Source organism: Neovison vison, chromosome 12 (assembly GCF_020171115.1).
Source record: "Neovison vison isolate M4711 chromosome 12, ASM_NN_V1, whole genome shotgun sequence".
Classification (NCBI taxonomy): Eukaryota; Metazoa; Chordata; class Mammalia; order Carnivora; family Mustelidae; genus Neogale; species Neogale vison.
In genome coordinates, this window is record NC_058102.1 from 130306507 (window position 1) to 130334472 (window position 27966).

At 39.5% G+C, this 27966-nt stretch overlaps 1 protein-coding gene across 1 annotated transcript in view; it reads right to left on the reverse strand.

Annotated features, from left to right (window-relative positions):
* Window positions 1-250: 250 nt before the first annotated feature.
* C12H10orf67 (chromosome 12 C10orf67 homolog) overlaps window positions 251-27966 on the reverse strand; it is a 148510-nt gene continuing 120794 nt past the window's right edge. Inside the window, exons 15-17 of the mRNA XM_044228015.1 lie at window positions 21334-21414; window positions 21190-21247; window positions 251-676 (exon numbers count right to left, since the gene is read on the reverse strand). Coding sequence (XP_044083950.1) covers window positions 585-676; window positions 21190-21247; window positions 21334-21414 — 231 coding nt within the window. The 3' untranslated portion in view covers window positions 251-584. The remainder of the gene's footprint in view (window positions 677-21189; window positions 21248-21333; window positions 21415-27966) is intronic.

Genomic DNA, 27966 nt, shown 5'->3' on the forward strand with positions numbered 1-27966 from the left:
GAACTTTTAAGGGGTTTCTCCCTTCCCGGAGAATTGTTTACAGCTTTTAAGAGAAGGCTAAGAGCCCAGGACCGACCGGAAATAAGAGGGGACCGTGCTAGAGGAACTTTAAAATCCCCTTGGAGCAGGCGTTAAGGCTTCCCTTCATGGGGGTGAGTTGGTGGGCCAGGAGGCAGCAAATCAGCTTGCCTTTGTGTTTCAGAGACACACGAGATGGAGAAGAGGAGGAGTGGAAGTTTAGTGCCCCACACATTTTAATTGAAGTCTGTCCCTCCCCACCCTAAGGCTTTGGGGCACACTGCTGAGCCCAGGAAAGCGCCCCCCGGGGATTTGCAGTCCCTCGGAGTCCGTGTGGGTCCCGCTGTCTCCCCCAGCATGAGCAAGGAGATGAGGAGCTTGGAAAGGTGCTCCCGCTGGGCGCACCTCGAACCTCGAACCTCGCACCTCGCGAGTGAGTCTGCATTCTCGGGGGAGACGGGGAGACGCCGGGAAGTAGTATCACACGTCCGGGAAGCAGGCCTTCCACTGGGAGCTGGAGGGCCCGCTCTGTGGTCCTGCTCGGTGCAGCCCAAGGCCGGGTCCCCTTACTCAGCAGCGTCCATATCGTTCACCGGGGTGTTTTGGGGTATCAAGGGCTTCTCCAAAGGCTCTTCCTCAGGCGTGTCTGACAACCTCCCTAAAAATGTGGCAAAAGGAATAGATGTGAATTTTGTTTTACTTGCTGTACACAAACTACTTCCCACTCATCCAGCAGAGCGCTTTGCATCGTGCATAGTGGGTCTTCCCAGCTGGGGGCCCCTTCAGTGATCTGAAGGAGGGGGTGGGGGTGGGGGAAGGGGAGGTCAGGCGGTCAGGTGCTCCCTGGCCTTCAAAACAGCTTGTGTCATCTTGGTATACTACCCCAACAGTGTGAAGTTAGAATTCCTTCAGGGTGATGCCAGGTTCCATTCGAAATTTATTTGCAACCTGCTTGGGCACAGAAGCCATTGTCTCCACAAACCTTGGTGTAGTTGAACTGACAGTTAATGTGTTGTGACCTGGAGTTCACCATTAAAAGGTCACCCAAGCAAAGTCCTGGAGTTTATTTGGTTATTAATATGATTGTTGGCACATCCTATGCAATATATCTAAATTGAATTATGGTATCAGATAAAATTATAGATGGGATTAAAGCTTGTGTATCATCCATTATCATGTGTAATCAATAAACAATTTAATATTCTCTTGAAAAAAAAAACAGCTTGTGTCAGCCAAGTTTTCCTCTGAGACGGTTTTCCTGCTGCCCTAGACTGTGGAAATGGTCTTAGGAGCCTGTGACCAAGGCCAGTAAATGACCTTCTGCTGAGGGTCCCTTTCCTAGAATTAGGAGCAATTATAAGAGAATTTTAAAAGGCAGGGTTTGTCTTGTGCTTGGGCCCAAGGATCTAAGATTTAAACTCCCATTTGCATGTTCTGTCTTTCCTCCCTATGAAAAGAAACTCTGCCTGAGAAGGAAGGAAAGGAAACCCTATTGTCAGGGAGGGGTTCTGAAGTTGGGGAGAAGGGAGGCTCCCCCTCCCCAACTCGGGCTGGGCTCTCTGCTCTGTAGGGAGGGACATTTACCTGGTGTGTAAATTGTGAGGAAAGCGTTGGGGGTCTGAGACAGGAAAGCCACAACATGGGATGTGATGTTCCCGCTTTGAAGGGGAACAAAGGCCCCCGAGCTAATCCCAGTGAAAGCCGGGAGCGTGGACAAGGCAACAAAGAATTGCAGCCTGTGGTCACCGGTAGGTGTCAATGTGGACACTTAGAGCAGGGGCAGTGGGAGAGGGAGACACAGAGACAGGCTGTCATTCCAGGGCTTAACATGAACAAAGATAAAAACGTGACAACCTCGCCTTTCAATGGTTGGGAGGTTCAAAGTGGAGTGCTAGGGAGTCTATCTGGGTCAAGTCTTTTCTGAAACAGGGCCTTTCCTTTTTTGAGTCAAGTATCAGCCGCGGAAATTCTGAGGCCCTTTTCCCAAGGTAACTTTTCAGAGGGAAAGCAGAATTCTTCAAAATAACCTCCAAATCCACCCACTTGCTTAAGGCGAAGAGATGGAACTTTCAAGATTCCTAGGGATGTATAGAAGGTGTTTTCTGCACCCCAGAGACTCAAGTGGCTGCTGTAAGCCTCTGTGAACTTGAAAAGCCTACCTTAACCTTTTGGTTAAAGTTCGTATATTCTTTTTTCACATTTAACGAAAAGAAATAACATTTCCTTTGCTGAAACTGGGCATACATGTAGATGAATCTAGGGGCGCCATAATTCAGAAAGTATTCATCTGGCAAAGACATCTACCTAGGATACCATTGAAGGAGTAATGGACACCTGGTAGAGTGAGTATGCCCAGAGTTTCAGACTCACTATTGGAAATCAGCAGACAAGACATTTGCCAACAAACGGATCTCCTCTGTAACCTGGGAAAGGTAATCAGGAAACGTCTGCAAATGCAAAGACTATCTTGGGAGAATTAATAAATGGAACTGACAACGAATGGCATTTACCCTAAGAGCTCAGAAATGCTGTTTTCTTTAAATGCTGCCATCAAAACCAAAAGACACGTTTAAAAATCATAATGGAATAAAATTGTGATTTTCTTCAGTTGGAATAAGTCTCCTAAATAATCAAAAAAAGGGATGTAAATATCCTTAAAAGACTAATGACATTTCACAGGTAATGCAATTTAGAAAGAAACACTTCCATGTTTTCTTTTCCAACAATGTGCATTTTTGTAAACTGCTATAAATTGCAATTCAAAAGCACTGATCTCGCCATCCCCAATCATTTTTTATACTGATCAAATGAATGCAGATACTCCCATTTGGGAGGGGCGACATGACATTTCACTTGGCAGTTCTAAACAGGTCACAGACCTTTCACAGACCCTAAGGCAGTGGGAGGGAGCTCTTTACGAAACCGTGTAACCAAATCAAACCAATGGTTACCCCTTTTCAAAACCATTGGAATGGTTTGCACAATGCTATTCACATGGCAGCACAGAAACTGAAAGGATGGTCATCCAATGGAAATTTCTTTCCTTTTGTTTAAACTTGCAGAGCTCAAAAAAGTCATACTTTGAAGGAAAACAATGACATTTACTATGATAAAAATCATAGGCAATACACATGCATGCTTATCGGCATAACACGGCATAGCTGTAGACAGCCATTGGTATGTATATATATGCACATGTATGTATGTATATGTATGTATATTTATTGGAGATGTTGCTTTGTTTGAAACCTTGGGCACAAAGACACAACATGGCTGCCCTGGAGATGACCTATTGCTTTCAAGTTGCTTGAACACATCAGAATTTCCATTGTTAAGGTTGATTAATTGAAACTGATAAGTTACCATGAATAAAGATTGTTTTTCTGTTTAATGTGGTGGGCCTGATTTGGTAAATGCCTCATTCATGTAGCTTTGCAGTGCAGCATATGGGCAAGAGTCATTCAGTATCACAAACATATACAATTTCTTATGCTTGTATGGGCACAGCCAAAAGGCCTTCTTATTTTAATGACAAAGTTTCAATGAAAAATTCCATTTAAAGAGTCACTAGTAACGTGAAGTGCGATTTTGTAATTTATACTCAGAGTTTCTATCTTTGAGTTGCCATGAGGAGTTTTTAAAATGTCCTATTTAAATACAGTAAAAAAAATGCGCATGTCCAACTTATACCATAGGTCATTGAGAACACAGCAAAATTTATCTTAAATTTAGCAGATATATGAAGAGAAAGTGTTTTATTATCTAATGCCACCTGTGTGCCATACGTCGATAAAGTTACCATAAATGTTTCACTGCGATGTCCCTAACAGTCTTTCCCCCTGCCCCAGTTTTGCACAACAAAACGCAAAGGAGGTTGGTAAATAACAGGCCAGCTTCCTGACATCTTTTTTTATCTTAATGAATACAATCAGGAGACTATTTAAGAAACATTTAGGGATATCACATGAGATACCCATGGATTTATTAAGTTTTCCACAATTTAATTACTGTTCTTAAAAGCTGGAGTCACTTTTTAAAGCGTAAAGCCAAATAAAGACACCAGGTAAGCTTTCTAATTCTTTCATAATGAGGTTGCACAGAAATGTTTCTTCCTCTTTCTCATTTAGGCTGCTCGTGTAATCACCAGAAGAGAACTCACAAAAAAAATATGAAAGACATGCAAATGAGCTAAAGGGATGACTGTATCAAACCTTCAAAGAGAGAGTTACCATATTCAGCTTTTAATGTCTTATCAAATAAATTCTCTGGTCATTCATGTCCATGAAACAGTTCAAGTTCACCCAACATTTCTCAATTAGATTAGATGGGTAATCTCAGTTCAGCTCTTTTGGAGAGTAATCAACCACATTGGTCACAGTTGACCACCGCTAGTATGTGTTTCATAAAGGACTGGATGTCCATTGGAAAGCTAATCAGTGCACCGTCCCTTGTAAAATTCCCTCCTGCATTTGGAAGTGATAATCTGTATCTAATTTTTAAAGAAAAATTTACTCTCCTTTCACTCTTCGGAGGCCAATTTCTTTTCTGGACCTGAATAGAGATCATTGGTGCAACAGTACCAAATAGCTTTGGTATGTGTATAACAAAAACCCACCTCTTTGTAGAACATAACAAATTATGCAATGTTCACAGATGCGCTGGCCATTGTGCCTTTTGTGAGAAAATGAAGACCCAACTCTGTTCCCCACCCCCCTCTTTATGAAAGACTAGGCTGCCCACGCAATCTGTCCTAATCCAAGAGAAAAATAAATAGTTGTAATAGGGCAGCTTTAGGTGGTTATTTTTAAAGTGGTTTTCATTTGGACTTTTGGTCTATGTAATTTGCGCAAGTAGGAATCTGAGGTTCCAAACAGCTATTTATTCCCACGAACGGGCAACACAGCTGGGAGCCTAAGGATGAAAATGTTAACCGTTTTTCTCTCCCACCTCCGGAGTTTGGGTCTTTTGTGGAAATGCTATTTTTACACAATTTCCTGCTTAAATTTATAGGTTACCAAGAAAATTTAGTAAATCTTCAATGATAGTTTTTAAATCTACCCACCAAAAAGATTTTACATCATGGGTCTGTATTTTGGCTTTGGGTTATCCTTTCCCCCCAGAATTTTTGGGCTGTAATTGACAGATGGCACCATGTAAATTTATGGTGGATGGCATTGGGACTTGACTTAGATATATCGTAAAAATGAGTACCACAGTAAATTTAGCTAACATCCATCACCTCGTAGAGATTTTTTTTTTTTTTTCAAAGTTCTTCTCCTTGTGATGAGAACTTTTAAGATGTACTCTCTTAACAGCTTTCAAATATAGGGCACAGTGGTGTCATTCTGTTCATTCTGTTCATTACATCCCCAGTGGTTTTTTATCTCATAACTGGAGTTTGTGTCTTTTGATCAACTTCCTCCAAGCCTTACTCCTCCTTTTGCTGGGGGAAAGCTATAAATAGAAAATTCTGAGTAACGAGGTAGCAATTTCTGTGATATGCTAAGGAGCGCAGAGAGGTGTTCTCAGGCCCAGCCTACCTAGCCAAGCAGCCTTAACTCCTGGTATTTCTTTTATTGTATGTCCTAGTCTTTCAATGTTGGTCTTAGAGTACAAATTCCAAACACTAAGGAGACGCTGCATTCTGAGTGCCTAGCCCAGGGCTTTGCTTATGGTGGGTGTTCATAACATCTGTGCAGTGGATTAATGGATGGAGCATCAAAGAGAAGGTGAAAACCAGAAAGGTAAGCAGTATGGCTCCCTGTGTGTCCATGGCCTTTGCCATGGTCTTTGCAGTTCCCTGACATTGACTCTGGTCTTTGTCATCCCATTTGCTTTGACTAATGGGACAGGAGCAACTATGGCGCCAACAGAGACTTAAATAGCCCCGTGCATTGGAACTTGCTCTCTTTTGCTGCTCTTGAGAACCCGAGACCGCCATGATCACAAGACTGGGTTTGCTTGTTCAGTGATGGCAAATGCAAGATCTGGTTACCCTGTTGCCCCAGCAGAGAGCCAGCATGAGGCCATCGACGGCCAACTAGCCATGGCGGATGAGTGCAGCTAGACCAGGCAAAAGACCTGCCACCTAGGTGAAGGCATATATAAAGGCACAGAGGCAAGAATAGCATGAAATAGGAGGGAACAGCAAGTCGTTTGTTATGACTAGATTATAGAGCCCAAGTAGGGGAGAGGCAGCTATTATAAAAGGTCTTATATGCTAAACTGAAAAACCTGATTTAATCTTGAAAACCCTAGATATCTACTGAAGGATCAAGCAGGGGAAAACAAAGTAGGCAAAAGTAAACCAAAAACAAAATCTTTAGTGACTCCAACATGTAATACTCAGAGCATAGGCAGAATTGGGTAACCAGGAGAGGCTGAGAAGGATGCTCTGGGAAGTAGGAGGAGAATGAGAACAGGTTGGTGACTTGGAGAACATCTTAAGACTTTTGGGAGGCTCATTAGTAACAGCACGCTGACTGTGTGTGCATGCGGGGGTGCAGTCAAGTAAGAGAAGTGGAAACCATTTTCACATTTGAATGATTCTGAGGACCTGGGTAAGAGCTGTGTCAGTGATGTATGAAGCCAGAAGACAAGGGGAGTGACCTGGAGAAGGAGAGAAAAGGACAGAGAAGGGGAGAGAGCAGGTTCTCATTGCTCTCTGGAAGATAATGGTTGAGGTAGAGGACCAGAAGGCGCTTGCTTGAAGAGGCAATAGTAAGAAAAGGAGGTATGGACAGGTTTATAGGAAGAGGGCATCAGGACTTGATGGGATCCTTTAGTCTGAGGACAAATTGGGATTCTGTGAGTTAGTAACTGAAGTTCATAACAGTAGAAGTCTGAGTGGTATCAATTTCAGATTAACTTCTATTACGTATTCCTGGGACACCTGGGTGGCTCAGTGGGTTAAGCCTCTGCCTTTGGCTCAGGTCATGATCCCAGGGTCCTGGGATCAAGCCCCGTATCAGGCTCTCTGCTCAGCAAGGAGCCTCTTTCCTCCTCTCTCTGCCTGTCTCTCTGCCTACTTGTGATCTCTGTCAAATAAACAAATAAAATCTTTTTAAAAAATAAAAAATAAACTTCTATTACACATTCCTTGATCACTTACTGACAGCCAGGAAAGCGTCAGGCGAATTGATACACAATTTATTCACAGGTCTTTTCGCATTTGATTCCTTAATACTAGGATGTGCTTTGAAGTTTGGAAGAAGTAACTTTTTAATCAATCAAGGGGAAATGTCTCCTTGATGGTCAAGTAAACGTAAAGTACATGTAAAGTAAATAAACACATAAATAACACATAAAGTAAAGTGGAAACATAAGGCCACTGAACTCATTTGGGATAGTAACTGTCCGTCTATTTATTGTGGACATCATGGAAGTTATTAAGTTGCCCTTCTGTGTTAGCGTCCTATGGCTGCTATGACAAAGAAACGTAAAGTGGGATTTAATGCAATTCCTACCAAAATACCAGTAGGATTTTTCATAGAACTAGAACACACAATTCTAAACTTCTTAAACATTTTTATTTATTTAGTTGTCACAGAGAATGAGCAAGCACAAGCAGAGGGAGTGGCAGTCAGAAGGAGAAGCAGACTCCCCTAGCAAGGAACCCTATGTGGGACTCAATCCCAGGACCCTGGGATTGTGACCTGAGCTGAAGGCAGACGCTTAACTGACTGAGCCACCCAGGTATTCCCAAACAATTCTAAAAATTACAGGGAACCACAAAAGACCTCAAATGGCCAAAGAAATCTTGAGAAAGGAAAAGAAAACTGGAGGTATCATAATTTCAGATTTTTAAGTTATATTACATAATGGTAATAATTAAAACTGTATGATGCTGGCATAAAAATAGACACAGAGATCAATGGAACGGAACAGGAAACCCAGAAATAAATCCACAGCTATATGATCAATTAATCTTCAACAAAGCAGGAAAGGCTATTCAGTGGGAAAAAGACTCTTCAACAAATGGTGTTGGGAAAACTGGACAGCCACATGCAAAAGAATGAAACTGGGCCACTTTCTTTCGCCATACACAAGAAGAAGCTTAAATAGGATTAAAGACCTAAATGTGAGACCTGAAACCATAAAAATCCTAGAAAAGAGCTCAGGCAATAATTTCTATGACATTGGCCATAGCAACATCTTTCTAGATATGCCTCCTGAGGCAAAGGAAACAAGCAAAAATAAACTATTGGGGCCACACCAAAATAAAAAGTCTCTTCCCAGCACAGGAAACAATCAAGAAAACTAAAAGGCAACCTCAGGAATGGGGGAAATGACAATATCATGTCATTGATGCAAATGACATATCTAATAAAGGGTTAGTAGCCAAAAGACATAAAGACCTAATTCAACTCAACATCCCCCCACCAAAAAAAATTTAAAAATGGGCAGAAGACATGAACAGACATTTCTCCAAAGACATACAGATGGCCCACAAACACATGAAAAGATGCTCAACTTAACTGATTATCAGGGAAATGCAAATCAAAACTATAATGACATACCACCTCACACCTGTCAAAATGGCTAAAATTAACAACACAAGAAACGACAGGCGGTGGTAAGGATGTGGAGAAAGGGGAACGAACTCTCCTACTCTCTTGGTAGCAATGCAGATGGGTGCAGCCATTGTGGAAAACAGTATAGAGTTTCCTCAAAAGTTAAAAAATAGAACTAGCATATGATCCAGTAACTGCACTACTGCGTGTTTATCCCAGAAATACAAAAGCACGAATTCAAAAGGATACCGGCACCCCTATGTTTACTGCAGAGTTATTTATAATAGGCAAACAGTGGAAGCAGCCCAAGTGTCACTGACTGATGAACGGATAAAGAGGAGGTGGTAGGTGTATAATGGAATACTACTGAGCCGTCAAAAGAATGAAATCTTGCCATCTACAACAACATGGTTGGAGCTAGAGAGTAAAATGTCAAGTGAAATAAGTCAAAGATAAATAGCATATGATCTCACTCATATGTGGAGGAGGGTTTGTTGTTTTTTTTTTTAACCTGTTTTTATTTTTATTTTTATTTATTTTTTTAAAGACTTTATTTATTTATTTGACAGATAGAGATCACAAGTAGGCAGGCAGGCAGAGAGAGAGGAGGAAGCAGGCTCCCCACTGAGCAGAGAGCCCAACGTGGGGCTCGATCCCAGGACCCTGAGATCACGACCCGAGCCGAAGGCAGAGGCTTTAACCCACTGAGCCACCCAGGCACCCCTTAACCTGTTTTTAAATGTAAGCTCTCCACCCAATGTGGGGCCCAAACTCATGACGTGAGATCAAGAGTCACAGGCTCTATATTCTGAGCCAGCCAGATGCCCCTGATACTTAAGAAAGAAAACAAAGGAGCAAAGGGAGGGGGAAAAAAAAAGACAAACCAAGAAACAGACTCTTAAATATACAGAATAAACTGATGGTTACCAGAGGGGAGGGGAGGGGGGATAGGTGAAATAGGGGATAGGGTTTACTTCCTTTTATTTTTATTTATTTATTTGAGAGAGAGAGAGAGAGAAAGAAAGGAAGAAAGAAAATAAGCCTGAAAACCGAAGTTCCAAAACACACAAAGGAGCAGAGTGCTTGTAAAGACAATAGCAAGGTAAGTTATGAGAACATGAATTCACTCCAGGTAAATTTTAGTTGATAAAAATAATCTGACCAAAACATTGAAATATGTGTGTGTATCAAAGAAATAATTGATAGTATGCATAAAAAAAAACACATTGTGACACAAACCAGGCCAGAATAAAATAAGAACCAGTGGCTTTGAAAAAAGGACCAATTTTAAAAGTCACAAAAATGAGACACTAAAACATGGGACAAATTGTGCACAAAACTTGAAGAGAAAATTAGCAAATTATAAGGGTGGTACTAAGGAATCCATTCATATGCACAATAGAGAAATAAATGTAAAAGTTAGAAAGTTAGTTAGTTTAAATTAGATCCATAAAGGAGAGATAGGTGCTTTCAAAGAAAATAATGTAGAGAAGGTTGTATAAACAATATTTGAAAAGATAGTAGCTGAGAAATGTCTAGACATAAAGAAAGATACAAACCATCAGGTTCAGATTGTACTCTGAATACTGGTAAGCCATTTGCAACGACATAGTTGGAACTAGAGGGTACTATGCTAAGTGAAGTCAGTCAGTCAGAGAAAGACAATCATCATACAATCTCACTGATATGTGGAATTTAAGAAACAAGGCAGAGGAGCACAGAAAAAGAGGGGAAAAAATGAAACAAGAGGAAACCAGAGAGGGAGACAAACCATAAGAGACTCTCAACCATGAGAAACAAACTGAGGGCTGCTGGAGGGGAGAGAGTTGGGGGATGGGGTAACGGGGTGATGGGAAGGGTATACGTTGTGGTGAGCACTGGGAATTATATAAGACTGACAAGTCACAGACCCATATTCCTGAAACAAGTAATACATTTATATGTTAATTTAAAAAAAAGAGAGAAAAATAAATAAATACACCATTCAGTGTACTGTAGTAAAACTACACACCACCAAGAATAAAGACTAAACTTGAAAAGCCACCATAAAAAGGGCACCTGGGTGGCATAGTCAGTTAAGCATCCAACTCTTGGTATCAGCTCAGGTCATGATCTCAGGGTTTTAAGATTGAGTCCCATGTCAGGCTCTGCAGTCAGTGCAGAGTCCGCTTCATCTTCTCTCCCTCTCCTTCGCCCCTTCCCCACTCTCTCTTTTTCTCTCTAAAATAAATAAATAAATCTTTAAAAGTAAATAAATAAGGACTTAGTTGATTTAGTTGGTTAAGCATCTGCCTTCTACTCAGGTCACGATCCCGGGGTCCTGGGATGGAACCCTGTGTTGGGCTTCCTGCACCATGGGGAACCTGCTTCTCCCCCTCCTTCTGACTACTGCTCCCCCTGCTTGTGCTCTCTCTTGCTCACTGTCAAATAAGTAAATAAAATCTTTAAAAATAAATAAATAGATGCTTCCAGGAAGAAAACATAAAATGATCACAAATGATTGACAAATTGAAAACAGACTTCACGTAACCCTGAGTAAAGCTTCAAAGGCAACAGTATAAATAACAAAATGTGAAGGAAAACACAATTGTCAACTTAGAATTTCGTATCTCTCTCAACTATCATCAAGAGTGAGGTGAAAATTTAGGAAAACAGAATTTACCATCAATAGGGCTTCACTAAAGAAATTATTGAAATAATTTTTAACATACATACACAAAAATATACACATATACATAAATATACACACTAAAATAAAAGAAATGGAGCTTATAATTTTTGGACATAAACCACAGAAATATTTTTCTAGATATGTCTCCTAAGGCAAGGGTAACCAGAGCAAAAATAAAAGTTTGGGACTACACCAAATATAAAATCTTTTGCACAGCAAGGGAAACTAGCAATGAAAACAAAGGCAACCTACTGAATGGGAGAAGATATTGGCAAATTATATATCCAATTAGGGGTTAATATCCAAAATACATAAAGCACTTATACAATCGAACACTAAAAAAAAAAAATCTGATTAAAAATAGGCAAAGATCTCTGCCTACTTGTGATCTCTGTCAAATAAAAAAAATTAAAATAAAAAGGCAAAGAAACTGAATACACATTTTTCCAAAGAAGACATACAGATGGACAACTGACACATGAAAATACATACAACATCATTAATCTTCAGGGCAATGCAAATCAAAACAACAATGAGATATCTCACACATGTCAGTATGGCTAAAATCAAAATGACTAGAAATAAATATTGGTGAGGATGTGTAGAAAAAGGAACCTTGTGCGCAGTTGGCAGAAATTGTTGGTTCCTCAAAATATTAAAAATAGAACTACCACATGATCTAGTAAATCCACTACCAGGTTTTTACTAAAGAAAATGAAAAGGTAAAAAAGATACATGCACCCATTTATTGCAGCATTATTTATAATACCCAAGATATGGAAGCAACCCAAGTGTCTATTGATAGGTGAATGGATAAAGATATGGTATACAGGGGCACCTGGGTGGCTCAGTCATTAAGCGTCTGCCTTGGGCTCAGACCATGATCCTGGAGTCCAGGGACTGAGCCCTAGTATCAGGCTCCCTGTTCATTGGGAAGCCTGCTTCTCCCTCTCCCACTGCCTCTGCTTGTGCTCCCTGTCTCGCTGTCTCTCTGTCAGATAAATAAAATCTTTTTAAAAATGTGGTATGCATATATATATATATATATATATATATATATATACTGGAATATCACTCAATCATAAAAAAGAATGAGATCTTTCCATTTGTGACAATATGGATGGAGCTAGAAGGCATTTTTTTTTAAAAGATTTTATTTATTTATTTATTAGACAGAGATCACAAGTAGGCAGAGAGGCAGGCAGAGAGAGAGGGGAAAGCAGGCTTCCTGCTGAGCAGAGAGCCCAATGCAGGGCTTGATCCCAGGACCCTGGGATCATGACCTGAGCTGAAGGCAGAGGCTTTAACCCACTGAGCCACCCAGGTGCCCTAGAAGGCATTTTGCTAAGCGAAATAAGACAGGCAGAGAAAGATAAATAATATGATTTCATTTACATGTGGAATCTGAAAACCAAATTAAGGAAGAAACAGACAAAAGCAAACCATCCTATAAATACAGAGAACAAAACTGATGGTTGCCAGAGGGGAGGGAGGTGGGGAAATGGACAAAATGAGTAAAAGGAAGTGAGAGAACCAGGCTTCCAGTTATGGAAACAGTAAGTCACAGAGATAAAAAGTACAGTATTGAGAATATAGTTAATGGTATTGTAATAGTGCCCCTTCAGGATTTGTCCTATGAAGCGAGAAACAAGAGGAGAGTACCACCGACTGCTCTATTCAATGTCATAGTGACAATCCTAACCAGTGCAATAAGAAAAGAAAAAATAAGTGGTATATAGATTAGAAGACAGAAATTTTTAAAATTATAGATGATGTGATTATCTAAGTGATGAGCCTTTCAGACAAGCTATTAGCATCAGTAGAGTTCAAGAAATTTATTGGAAACAAGATGAAAATACAGAATCCCATACTCAACAGTGATAAACATTTAGATGTGGCATTCCAAATCACAAGGTTAGGGAGGCAGATGGTGGTGATAGGGTAATCTGCTATTCTGTTGCAACAAAAAAGCTGGGCTCCAAAATCATTCCATCTACAAAAATAAATTCTGCTGCTTTGAAGCACCCAAGTATAAAAATCAAATTGGTAATATTTTAATTTTATTTTTTATACTTTCTTTTTATTATGCTATGTTAGCCACCATACATCATTAGTTTTTGATGTAGTGTTCAATGATTCATTGTTTGTGCTCCATGCAATATGTGCCCTTCTTACTACCCAATCCTGGGCTCACCCATCCCCCTACCCCTCCCCTCTAAAGCCCTCAGTTTGATTCCCGGAGTCCATAGTCCCTCATGGTTCATCTCCCCCTATGATTCCCCCTTTTATTTATTTATTTATTTATTTATTTATTTATTCACAATTTATTTATTTTCAGAAAAACATTATTCATTATTTTTTCACCACACCCAGTGCTCCATGCAAGCCGTGCCCTCTATAATACCCACCACCTGGTACCCCAACCTCCCACCCCCCCGCCACTTCAAACCCCTCAGATTGTTTTTCAGAGTCCATAGTCTCTCATGGTTCACCTCCCCTTCCAATCTACCCAAATTCCCTACTCCTCTCTAACGCCCCTTGTCCTCCATGCTATTTGTTATGCTCCATAAATAAGTGAAACCATATGATAATTGACTCTCTCTGCTTGACTTATTTCACTCAGCATAATCTCTTCCAGTCCCGTCCATGTTGCTACAAAAGTTGGGTATTCATCCTTTCTGATGGAGGCATAATACTCCATAGTGTATATGGACCACATCTTCCTTATCCATTCATCCGTTGAAGGGCATCTTGGTTCTTTCCATAGTTTGGCGACTGTGGCCATTGCTGCTATAAACATTGGGGTACAGATGGCCCTTCTTTTCACGACATCTGTATCTTTTGGGTAAATACCCAGGTTGATATCCAGGATCTATAATGAACTCCTCAAACTCAACCCACATGAAACAGGCAAACACATCAAAAAATGGGCAGAAGATATGAACAGACACTTCTCCAATCAAGACATACAAATGGCTATCAGACACATGAAAAAATGCTCATCATCATTAGCCCTCAGGGGGATTCAAATTAAAACCACATTGAGATATCACCTTACACCAGTTAGAATGGCCAAAATTAACAAAACAGGAAACAACATGTGTTGGAGAGGATGTGGAGAAAAGGGAACCCTCTTACACTGTTGGTGGGAATGCAAGTTGGTGCAGCCTCTTTGGAGAACAGTGTGGAGATTCCCCAAGAAATTAAAAATAGAGCTTCCCTATGACCCTGCCATTGCACTCCTGGGTATTTACCCGAAAGATATGATTCCCCCTTTCATTTTCTCCTTCCTTCTCTTTATGTCCTCCATGCTATTCCTTAAGTTCCACAAATAAGTGAAACCATATGATAATTGTCTTTCTCTGTTTGACTTATTTCACTCAGCATAATCTCCTCCAGTTCCACCCATGTTGATACAAATGTTGGGTACTTATCCTTTCTGATGGCTAAGTAATATTTTTAAAAAAGATTTTATTTATTTGACAGAAAAAGACACAGCAAGAGAGGGAGCACAGCAAATACAGCAGGGGGGGGAGAAGCGGGCTTCCCACCGAGGAGGGAGCCCAATATGGGGCTCGATCCCAGGACCCTGGGATCATGACCTGAGCCAAAGACAGATGCTTAACAACTGAGCCTCCCAGGCACCCTGGCTGAGTAATATTTCATTATATATATGGACTTCTTCTTGATCCATTTGTCTCTTAAAGGTTATCTTGGCTCCTTCCACAATTTGGGTATCGCGGACATTGCTGCTATCAACACTGGACTACACAGGGCCCTTCTTTTCACTACATCTGTATCTTCGGGGTAAATATCCCCACAGAAAACAAATAATCACGTCAAAAAATGGGCGGAAGACATGAACAGACACTTCTCTGAAGAAGACATACAAATGGCTAACAGACACATGAAAAAATTTGTAATATTTTTAGAAGACAATGTAGGGTTAGCTTTATAAATTGAGAGTGAGAAAAATTTTCTAAAATAGATAATAAAGAAAAATTCATAAATTAAATTAAAAGACTGAAAAACAAAACTAAGTAAAACTTAAAAAACTTTGGTTTGACAATAGACATCAAAAACAAAGTTGAAAGACATGCTACAGACAGTGACAAGATATTTGTGAAACATGTAACTGACAAAGGGATAATATTCTGAATTTATAAAGACTTCTACTAATCAATCAGAAAAGGAAAAACCATGAAATAATATAAAAATGGTTAACCACTAAAAACAAGCAATTCACAGAAGAGGAAGCCAAAATGGTTAATACACACAAAAAAATTATTCTCAATCATCAGGGAATTTCAAATTAAAAAATGGGAGATAACTTCACACCCATTAGATCAGCAAAAATTAAAAAGTATGGGAACCTGAAGTGTTAGTAAGAATATGAGACAATGCAAACCCATAAACTATTTGTAGGAATCTAAATTAACATAACTGCTTAGTAGCACAGTTTGACAGCATCTAGTAAAGTTAAAGAGGTATATACGCTTCAATTCAGCAATTCCATTTCTAGGAATTTACTTGAGTGAAACTCTCCCTCTTTTGACTATGAAAATGTACAGGGATGTTTATAGCGGTGGTGTTTACAATGGCAACAAGTTGAAAATCTTCTAAATTCCCATCTGTAGGAGAACGAATATATTGCAGGATAGCATACAATGGAATATTTTAGAAACGGGTAAAATAAATGAACTCAAGATAAAGCGAAGTACTGTAATTAGATTTTAAAAACCTAACATTCATGAGGAAAAAAAGAATCTACACATTCTACTATCATTTATATAATCCTTGAAAACATGCCAAATGACATCATACGTGTGTGTGTGTGCACGCACACACGTGCACATGCAGAAATATAAAATTTACAAAATCAGGGCAGTGGTTATATCTGGGAAGGGAAGGAGGGAGGGGAATAGTTACTAGGGAGCTTCAACTCAATCTTCATTGTTTTATTTCTTTTATGAATCAAGCACGGCAAAATCTAACAGAGCCAGGTGTAATGCAATTTTATGTTTTCTATATCTGTAATATTTGATATATTATAAAGTAAAACTTAAAATAGTTTCTACATTAGATATGTCTATGAAGAAATTAAGACTTTCCTCAATTTGTTCTTACTGATAGGGAAACAAAAATAATAGAATTATTTTATCATTTTTTTGGTCACCTCTCACTTACATTGTGTGGAAATTAATAGCAGACAACACTCTTCTCCCTATGACTTACTTTTTTCTATGTGCTTGTTTCTTTTAAGATGAGAAAACTGCATGAAAGAAGTCATCCTAACCAGGAACGTAATTAGCTGAGGACTGGAGTCCACTGCTCTTTCTTTTCTTTCTTTTTAAGATTTTATTTATTCATTTGAGAGAGAGACAGCCAGCACTGACAGAGCGCAAGCCAGGGGGAGGGGCTGCGGGTAAGGGAGAAGCAGACTCCCTGCTGAGCAAGGAGCCCTATATGGGACCTATACGGGACCCTGGGATCAACAGATGCTCAACCAACAGCGCCCTCCCTGATATTTCTACACACTGATGCAAATACCTGCCTTCCTAATCTTATTGATTCCCTCAGTTTCCAAACTTGGGGTTCCTCCATTTGAAAGTAATATTCGTGTGGTACCTTTCTCACTCATAGGTGTCATTTCTAGCTCAGTAAGTGTGCATGTGATATGCCCACAAATTTGCATGAATCTATACATGTTACATGTATAGATTATATGTTATATAGATACATGTTACAATAAGTTGTAACATTTTGTGATTTCTGTAACAGAACCATTCCTAAATTTAAAAATTAACACCCACCGTGTCTGCACTAATGAAACCCTTTCTCAGGATTTTGTTATCATCATAACGGCTTGTATGGTTCATAAGACCCCTTAACTAACAGGGCAGCAACCGGGCAGCTAAGGCGTGGGACAAAATTACTGGTCAGGGGTTCCCGGGAGGCTGCTGGCCTCCTCCTGTGGTCCAACACGTGAATAACAATGGACACCAGAAACCAGTCTTGTCTCCTGCTTTATGCTTTGAAGAGCTCTCAGTACGAGTCTGGGGCACAATTAGGAGTGTATTTAGTTGCATTTATTAAATGAAACATTGCCCACAAATACTTAAAAGTATCACTAGACCAAACCTCTGATTTTTTGTGATTAATTCTCTAACGCAACTGTTCATCTTGACTCTTTTCTATGTTACTGAGAATTCACGATATTTGTAAAGGTGTTTTAAGGGATGCGCTGCTGATACCCTAGGCTTTCATTACCATCTAATCTCCTAAATCTCGTGGTTTGAGGAGAAAATATCTCTAGAAATAGGTATAAAGAGCAAGAAAATTTCCCAAGGATAGGTTGAGAATCAGCCCAAATCTCAAAGACGAGGATGCCATATAGTAACTTAGAGATACACCATTTGAATAATAGGTAATTGGTGACAATAGGGAAATAGTAGAGAAATTGGGAGCAGTGATATTATCAACACTTACAGACTCCTTAATATATTATATTTAGTAAATCAGCTTAGTCCTGGTACTTACTCATATTTATGGATTAATTCTTCTAACATTTTTAATAGTGATCAATTACACACTAAATGATGTTATCATTTATGCATATATGCAGTGCATGTAATAATATTATAAAATACACATTTGAATATGAATTTGAAAACATCATTAAATTACATTAATTACAGTGAAAATCTAGAAATGATATATAAAATGATGCTAACCCTATGCTTGAGATTTCTTCTGCATTTTATCTTTTATCTAAGTTCCAATTTCTTATGTGCTTTTTAAAATTATTTTTGTGTTAGAAACAGGGACCACTGAACTCACTCTCAGTACTTATGTTTACAAGTTGGTGGAAAACACATGTAGAAAAAAATACTTTTCAAGTCCAGAGCTTCAAAGGGTGCAAAGAAAGGTTTTGGACTTATTTCAAATATGTTCCGATTGTTCCACTATTTTTAAAAGCTTTTATAAATCACCTGTTCGATGTGTCTTCCCTACAGCAGCTCAGAGAATGAACAAAACAATGTAATCTAGGTTTAAATTTGGGTTTCTTCTGCTCTTCAGATACTTATGTTTGAGCTTTCTTTTACTGACAAGCTACTTAAAGGGTCAGTGTTACTTTGAGGTTTTATCTATGAGGTTTCTGTCTTTGCGGCTCATTAAGAACATTTCCAAAGATTACAATGTCAATAGCACCTAATTACTGGACTGTGAGAAAGGTCTTCTTGAGTACATAAAATCCGTGTCAGTGCCCCACACACAATGGGCAGCTCAGATCCCAAATTTTATCACAGTTAAGTAGCAAACAAATTAATAATGTTACCTGGGCTCCCCTGGGATCATTACTACTGTGTCAAAACTGCTTTGAAATTTTGCAGATAGTATCATACCTCATTTTTTATTCCCTTATAGTAACAAGGATATATTTAATCTCTCTCTCTTTTTAGCTATTTATCTCTTTTTCTACATTGCACGAGTGACTCCTTGTTGTTCTTTTCCGAAATTTTTGGATTCAAGCTTGAAATAACAAAAAGTCATTTTTAATCTGCTTAGAGAAGATGTATCCCCTGATAGGACATTGTTTGAAGACTCTATTTTACCTTTTATTTCACTGTTTTCAAAATACCTATTGCATATTTTGATACGAACAATCAATTTATTCTTCTACATGTGTTGGTAGAAAAATAATTACTGAAGAACCAGAGGAGAGACCGGTCCTTTTGAATCACTAGACCCTCCTACTGCCGAGGACATTATGGTCCTTGTGCAGTGTGGGCTAAAAGGTAGGTCTGCGGGCTTTACTAGGGGGACTTGGGGGTAATAGGATCAATAGCTCAGAGGAAATAGGGGTTAGCTAGGCATATAACATACATCTCACGTGATCCTCCTCACAAAGCTACGAGGTGGGGTCACCATGTCCATTCCCCCCGCGGACGGACTTGAGAGATAATATCAGTATGTGGGTAGAGCTGGGATGGGAACCGAAGTCTGCCAACCTCCACGACCTCTCTCTTATGTCCTGTATTTTCCCTTTCCTTGCGTGTGGTTGAGAATGGGGCGATATGCCATGCATGAGTCTTGGCGGCAAGCCAACATAATCCAGTGATGACCGGCCAGGGCTCTGGGGCCACACTGTCTGGGCTTGAACTCTGCTGTGTCACCTGTTTGTGGTTTTACCCTGGTAGCCCGCTAACCCTCTCTGCATCCAACTGTCTCCTCCGCAGACCGGGTGAAAACAAGAGCGCCAGCCCCCGTGGGTTTTGTGACGATTAAGTCTAAAACATGGAAGACATTTTCAGTAGTGCCTACATCCACTAAATGCTCTCCATACGTGAGTTGCAGAAGAATCTCGTAGTGGGAGAGAGAGACAACACTAAGGATCCTGCTAGCAGAGAGGCTCTTCAGTAAGTACTTAAAATATTAATGTTCTATTTACATATCCTAAAAAATGGAACCCAAAACAATGGTGACTTTAAAGAGTTCGATTTGGGGTCCATCACCATAGTGATCATAGTAAACCCCCATGCTACAGAAAGAATAGATATTTGTCTATAAATCAGGTACACACTAACCTCCCTGAATTAGCACATATGTAATTCGGCTTTTCTCCTGGCATTCATATATTCATTTCTCTTCATTAAAAACAGAAATTTTATTCCTAGTAAATTTTGAATTAACTAAAATCGACTTAACCAGAAACTTTTGTTCACTGGATTATTCTCCTGCAATACCCACCCCCCCTCCGGCCCGGCACGACCTTTCTAGGGAACAACATGGTATGTTGAAGTTGTATCAGAGATTTAGTAAAAGATATTTCAGGGTTTTGCCCAGAGGCGCTGGGTGTGGCCACCGTCACAGACATCTCCTCTACAAAGCAGATTAACGTTAACAGATTAACAAAGCCCCCCAGATAGGGCTTTGTGGGGACTGCAAGATTATGGATCATGAAAAAGCATTTACATTTGCTTTTATTTCATAAGGGGAAGGAGCAGACTAATGAACTACAGGATTTTCAGTAGACAGGGTAGAAATAACCATCTTTGGCATTTTCAGGGCGGAGGAAAGGGAGTGATGCTTGTTTTGGTGGCCGGGGTGGGGGGGCTATACCGCAGGTGACCATCAAGTTTCATCTATCCTAGTTTGGAACTTTGAAAATGGTTTGCTCGGCTGTTGAAAATCAATTCTGGATGCAAAACCCTCCACTGAATCTTTTGGAGTATGGAATGCTGCTGCTAATTAAACTCTCTCGTTAAAATGTCAGCCCAACCATAGGTTCCAAATTCAACCATCTAGATATATTTTTTAAAGGTTTTATTTATTTATTTGACAGACAGAGATCACAAGTAGGCAGAGAGGCAGGCAGAGAGAGAGAGGAGGGAAGCAGGCTCCCCGCCAAGTAGAGAGCCCAATGCAGGGCTAGATCCCAGGACTTTGAGATCATGACCTGAGCCGAAGGCAGAGGCTTTAACCCACTGAGCCACCCAGGGGCCCCAACCATCTAGATTTTGATGATAAATCATAAGAGTCTCTCTTCTCCTAATACATTACAGTGTTTTAGAAATCACTTACTGCCTAGGTTAGAATTTCCAACAACTCAACAGATCTAATCTTATTTCTCTACACTTATTTAACTGTTGATACCTTTAAAAGTTTCCAGAAAAATACTACCTATAATGTAAGCAGTGCAGAAAAATCTTCTCTGTTGCATGGAAACCCAGAAGAAAGGTTTCTCTCTGTAGAAGCAGTCTAGCCTTTCAATTAGCAGTGACCCATAATCAGAAATGCATATTAACGTTCTTGGATTCAACATATCTATGTACTGGCTTTATAAACTAGCTGAAAAAGAAAAAAAAGCCATGCATTCATCCAGAATTCCAAATGCCTCAGGATAACAAAAAGAAGGAGCTGTCAATCTAGACCAAGCACCCATTCTGTGTGTGAACCATTTCTTCCAACAATAAAGATGCTTACCTTTTGATAAAGGGGAAAAAAATATCTGGTCACTGACTACATCCATGTCTTTGTTCATCTGCAGGCAAAGCAAGAAGTTTCATTACTGAAGATGGAGAGTAGCAACCAATTCAATGTTTAATAGCGAAAAAATAATCTACCTACCAAAGGCGTATGATCACTTCCAGAAGATGTAGAACCTGTTACCAAGTTTGTTTTAGACTGCACAAATAAAGGTTTTAATTTCTGAAAGACACAAAAGGTATGTACTGTGTTATCAAGGGGAGATGATTATCAAATGGAACAGATGTAGGAGGTTCTCTGGTCCTTTATTAATCAAGATTTGAAAACTAAGTTCCTGATTTATTTGTTTAAATATGCTGGGGGAAATCCTTTCCTTGAAACCCTTGGAATAGACAGACCCCTTCTTTTTTGGGGCTACTCTGAGAGAAAATTCAAGAAAAATGTTTTCTTCAATGGCTGTTCTGACTCTACCTTTTTCTTTTCTTTCTTTCTCTTTTCTTTTGAAGTACCGTTGACACACAGTGTTATATTAGTTTCACGTGTATAACTTAGTGATCTGACTAGTTTGCACATTATGCTATGCTCACCCCAAGTGAGCTACCCTCCATCCCCTGATTCTACTTCCTGTTAATAATCTCCAGCCCGTTTGGGATTCACAACCCATCACTGGCCAGGGATCACAGTGTTGTCCCCAGTATCTCCGAGTTCCGGGAGGCTATGGCAGTAGTGGTCCTGATTCCCAGGAACTGAATGGTGAAAGCCCAGGACCATGTCTTCCAGGAGCCCCCGCATGCAAGAATTGTCCCCAGCATCATTCGCTGCAAAGTAAATGACAACAGTAAACATGTGCGGGTGAAAAGGAGGAAACATACCTGAAGCATGTTTATCAGAAAGAGGCCTGAGGTCCATGGATATACACTGGAGATTTAGGTGAAGTTCTCTGTCTGCAAGGCTTCCGTGTGTGCATACACGCATGCACACGGGGCTGTTTGCATGTATTTTTCTATTCTCCATAGCCCACTCCCACTCTCTTTGTTACCACCCCAAGGAAACGATTTAAATATTTTATGTGTATCTTTAATTTGGATATGTTCCTGCAAAAATACATACTTTTGTGCCTGCCTTTTAATTTCCGCTAGAGGCGTTACGTGCTATCCCATTTGTTGATTCTCTAAAGCATAGACTTCTGGTACTTTAACATCCTCTAAACTGGGATGCATTTCACAGTAGATGGAGTGGCACAATGTTATTGGCATCACATTTCTCTTTTAGAGACTTACAAAGTCTCTTTCAGAGACTTAGAAAATCTTGAACCAGTGTTAAGCACATTTTAGATTCAAAGTGAAACCCAGTATGCCTTACGTGTTCCCGCTTCTCTTGCTAAATACTAAGTACTATGTGTTTAAGCTCCATCCATTCTGCTATGTATGTAAAATCTAGTACTGCTCAGTACACAGTCACCTGAAGGTTAGGTAAGGTTTTAAGGCAGAAAAATGCGAAGGAAAAAAGGAAAATATTATTAATTAAATTAACATCAGGATTGAGAACCTTTGTTTATGAAAAGATACCAAAACACCATCCAACTGAAAGAAGACATTTACAATGTATATAACTGACAAAGGATTAGTTTCCAAACTATATAAAGAATTCCTTGAAAAATTTTTTATTCATGATAAACTATTTTTAAAGATTTTATTTATTTATTATGTTCAGTTAGCCAGCATATTGTACATCATTAGTTTTTGATGATAGTGTTCAACAATTCATTAGCTGTGGAAGCTTGGTGTTTGTTTGTTTAGATTCCACATATAAGAGAGATCATATGGTATTTGTTTTCCTCTGTCTGACTTATTCACTTAGCACAATGCCCTTAAAGTCCATCCATGTTAATGCAAATGGCAATTTTTGTTCTCTTTTATGGCCAAAAATATTCCTTTATATGTATACACCAAATTTCTTTACCCATTCATCTATTTATGGGAACTTATGTTGTTTCTATAACTTGGCTATTATAAATAATTCTACAGTGTCCATGGTATATAAAAATTTTTGAATTAGTGTTTTTGTTATCTTCAGACAAATACCCAGAAGTGGAATTACTGGATCATATGGTAGTTCTAATTTCTTAAGGAACATAGTACTGTTTTCTGTATTGGTTGCACTGATTTACGTTCCCCTAGTAGTGCACAAGGATTCCCTTTTCTCCACATCCTCACCAACATTTATTATTGCTTGTCTTTTTGGTAACAGTCATTCTAACAGATGTGAGTTGATATCTCATTATGGTTCTGACTTGCATTTCCCTGATGATCAATGATGTTGAGAATTTTTTTTAAAAAGATTTATTTATTTTAGGGATGCCTGGGTGACTCAATTTGTTAAGCATCCATCTTCAGCTCAGATCATGATCCCAGGGTCCTGGGCTAGAGTCCTTGTTCAGCAGGGAGCCTGCTTCTCCCTCTGTCTGCCATCCTCCCTGCTTGTGCTCTCTCTCTGACAAATAAAGAAATAAAATCTTTAAAAAGATTTACTTATTTCAGAGAGAGAGTGTGTACAAGCAGGGGGAGGTGCAGAGGGAAAGGGAGAGAATCTCAAGCAGACTTCCCACTGAGCATGGAGCCCATCACTGATACCTTGTAGTTTGCAATATGCAGGTCTTTCACATCCTTGGTCAAATTTATTCCTAAGTAGTTTATTCTTTTTGATGAAATCATAAATAAGATTGTTTTCTTTTCTTTTCTTTTAAAGATTTTTATTTATTTGACAGACAGATCACAAGTAGGTAGAGAGGCAGGCAGAGAAAGAGAGAGAGAGAGAGGGGCACCTGGGTGGCTCAGTGGGTTAAGCCGCTGCCTTCGGCTCAGGTCACGATCTCAGGGTCCTGGGATCGAGTCCCGCATCAGGCTCTCTGCTCGGCAGGGAGCCTGCTTCCTCCTCTCTCTCTCTCTCTGCCTGCCTCTCTGCTTACTTGTGGTCTCTCTCTGTCAAATAAATAAATAAAATCTTTTAAAAAAAAAAAAGAGAGAGAGAGAGAGAGAGTGAGAGGAGGAGGAGGAGGCAGGCTCCCTGCTGAGCAGAGAGCCCAATGTGAGGCTCGATCCCAGGACCTTGGGATCATGACCTGAGCCGAAGGCAGAGGCTTTAACCACTGAGCCACCCAGGTGCCCAGGATTGTTTTCTTAACTTCTCTTTCTGATAGTTCATTATTAGTGTTAAGTAATGCAAAAAATTTTTGTGTGTAGATTTTGTATTACAATTTTTATTAGTTCTAACAGCTTTTTAAAAAAGATTTTATTTATTTGACAGAGAGAGACACAGTGAGAGAGGAAACACAAGCAGGAAGAGTGGGAGAAGCAGAAGCAGCCTCTCCCCTGAGCAAGGAGTCCAATGCGGGGCTTGATCCCAGGACCCTGGGATCGTGACCCAAGCTGAAGGCAGATACCCAACGATTGAGCTACCCAGGCACCCCCTAACAGCTTTTTTAAATAGAGTTTTTAGGGTCTTACAAATATATTATCAAGCCATCTGTAAACAGTGAGAGTTTTATTTCTTCCTCTCCAATTTGTTTGCCTTTTATTTCTTTTTCTTGCCTATTCCTTTTATTAGGACTTGCAATACTGTGTTGAATAAAATGACAAGAGTGGACATCCTTGTCTTGTTCTTGATCTTAGAGAAAAAGATTTCAGCTTTTCACCATGGAGTATATTAGCTGTGGGCTTGTCATATATGCCTTTTATTATGTTGAGGTACATTCTTTCTATACCTGCTTTGTTGAGAGTTTTTAATAAAAAATGGTTGTTGATTTTCTTCAGAAAAAGGAATGTTTTTCTGCATCTATTGAGATGATCATATGAGTGTTATCCTTGTGATGTTATCAAACTGATTGATTTGAAGATGTCAAACCATCCTTGCATCCCTGGCATAAATCCCACTGATCATGGTGAATAATCCTTTTAATTACTCAATCTTATTTGCTAATATTTGGGTGGGAATTTTTGCATCTATGTTCAATAGGGATATTTGGCTTGTAATTTTCTTTTTTTTTATGGTATCTTTGTCTGATTTGGTATAAGGGTAATGCTGGCCTCATAGAATGTGTTTGGAAGAGTTCTTCTTTTATTTTTTTGGAAGAGTTTGGGCAGGATTAGTATTGATTCTTCTTGGAATGTTCGGTAGAATTTACCAGTGAAGCCATCTGATCCTGGGTTTTGTTGTTGTTGTTGGGAGGCTTTTGATTACTGATTCAATATCTTTGCTAGTAATCATTCTGTTCAGATTTTCTATTTCATTATGATTCAATCTTGATAGGTTGCATAGTTTTAGAAATTCATCTAATTCTTATAGGATTTCTATGAATAAATAAGTAAAAGAGAATTCAGTAGACACAAAAGGCTTAAACTTGAAGCACAAATTCAAAGAGAAAACCTGAATGGCCAATACACATATGATAAGATGACCACATTTATTAGTAGTGAGATAAATGGGTAAAAAAGTTCCCCAAAACCACAAGAAGAAGCCATTACACAATCACAAGACAGAAAAAAATTATAGTCTGACCATGTAAGTGGTAGAGACAATGAAAAAAGTAGAAACTTTCATCCACTCCTGGTTAGAGTGTTAATTAGCAAGAATAATTTGGAAAACAATCTGGCTTTACCTTCTGTGGCAGAGACTGCTCATCAACCCTCAACACCTATTTTCTTTTATTCTTTGGCATTATTTTCATTACGTATTTGGCCACTCCGTTTTCTCAGTCTTTTGCAGTTTGATCAGCCCAGCGGGACATGAGTGGAAATGAGGTCTGCCGTTTTAGGTCATATACTTAAGAACTAACATGTTTGCCCTTGTATACCCACAGACTTCCTCCTCCTGCCATGTATACCCACAGACATGGAGTTACCCAGCCTTCTTGGTGTGGATGGGGAAACATCCTAGGAAATGGCAGAGCAATGACTGAAGAAACCTGTGTATCATCATGACTGTGGAATAATTCTCACTCCCCTGCCTGGGGGCTTCTCTTTTCCTCACTGACCTGAGAGAGAGGTAATCTTCAGTCTTATTTAAGGGAGAGTATTTTTGTTGTAGCAATCATATTCCTTCTTCCATAAACTTAAATATACCAACACTTTAGGACCAGCAATTCTATTATTACTATAAAGCCTGGAAAAACTGGGATGCCTGGGTTGCTCACTTGGTTAAGCATCTCACTCTTGATTTCAGCTCAAGTCATTGTTTCAGTGTTGTGAGATCAAGCCCTGCGTCAGGCTCCACACTGAATGTGAAGCCTGCTTAACATTCTCTCTCCTCTTCTGCCCACCTGCTCACACTCTCTTTCTCACTCTCTAAAAATAAACAAACAAAGCAAAACAAAACAAAAACCCTCGAAAAATTGCTACATATGCTTATCAGGTGAGAATAAAAGAATGTTTGGGGCCATGATGTTCATAATAGCAAAAAAGCAAGATCTAACCCAAAGGCTGATCAGCAGCAGAGTGGGTGAATAAGCTGCGGTATAGTCAAGCATTAGAGTACTCCCAGTGGGTCAACTACAACCACAGGCATCAACGTGGATACATGGATGAGTCTTAAAAGCATAATGTTGAAACAATGGAGCAAATCACTGATGAATACTTTTTTTTTCAATTATATTCTTTCATTTATAAAAAGTTGAAGAACAGGCAAAAGTCAGCAGTATGTTGCTTAGGAAGACAAGCACAAGTGACAAAACTCTCAAGAAGAACATCAGGACAGTGGTCTCTGGGAGGGAATGGAGACAAATGCAATGGGTGGGCTTTTGCAGTTTTATTCTATTTACGGTTTATGTCCTGGGAACTCAGGTATTCATACGATTGTCATTGTTTAAGTTGCACACATGTATTTTCACTCATCCCTTTTGTGCACATGCTTATTTCACAGCAAACAAAGGAAGAAGAAGAAGAAGAAGAAGGAGAAAAAGAAAGGAAAAAAATAAGAAAAGAAACCAAAAACAATTCAGAGTAGAGACAAAATGGATTCTTTCTTTCTTTCTTTCTTTCTTTCTTTCTTTTTTAAAGATATTTATTTATTTATTTTACAGAGACAGAGCTCACAAATAGGCAGAGTCAGGCAGAGAGAGGAGGAAGCAGGCTCCCTGCTGAGCAGAAAGCCTGATGCAGGGCTCAATCCCAGAACCCCGGGATCATGACCAGAGCGAAGGCAGAGGCTTGAATCCACTGAGCCACCCAGATGCCCCAAGATGGATTCTTTCATACTGAGCCTTGATACCAAGTTAAGAGTGTAAGAGTATGGAAACTTACACTGGGGATAAACAGGCCAATATAAACAGATTTGCATATAATATGAATAGGTTGCCAACTACACAATAACAGATTTAAAATCAGTATTTGAGATAATAATGATTAGACCCAACATGGTACACAGTAGAATACTTATATAAAGTAATGGTTCCTAACCTTCAGGCTGTCATAGGACACATAAAAATGGTATGACTCGCAGGAAGCCCTGGGGGAAATGGACAAGGTTGCTCCTGGACTCAGTCGGTGGGATGGGAGTTTCAGGCTACCTCAGTCATGGCTCCATCCCTTCCCCTTAGGGGGCCAAGGGAAATCATTATCTCAGCACTCTTTTTAAAAATTATTATTATTTTTATTTTTTAAAAAGATTTTATTTATTTATTTGAGAGAAAGAGAGTGATAGCAACAAGTGGGAAGGAGAGGGAGAAGCAGTATCCCTACCGAGCAGGGCACCCGAGGCAGGGCTCCATCCCAGAACCCC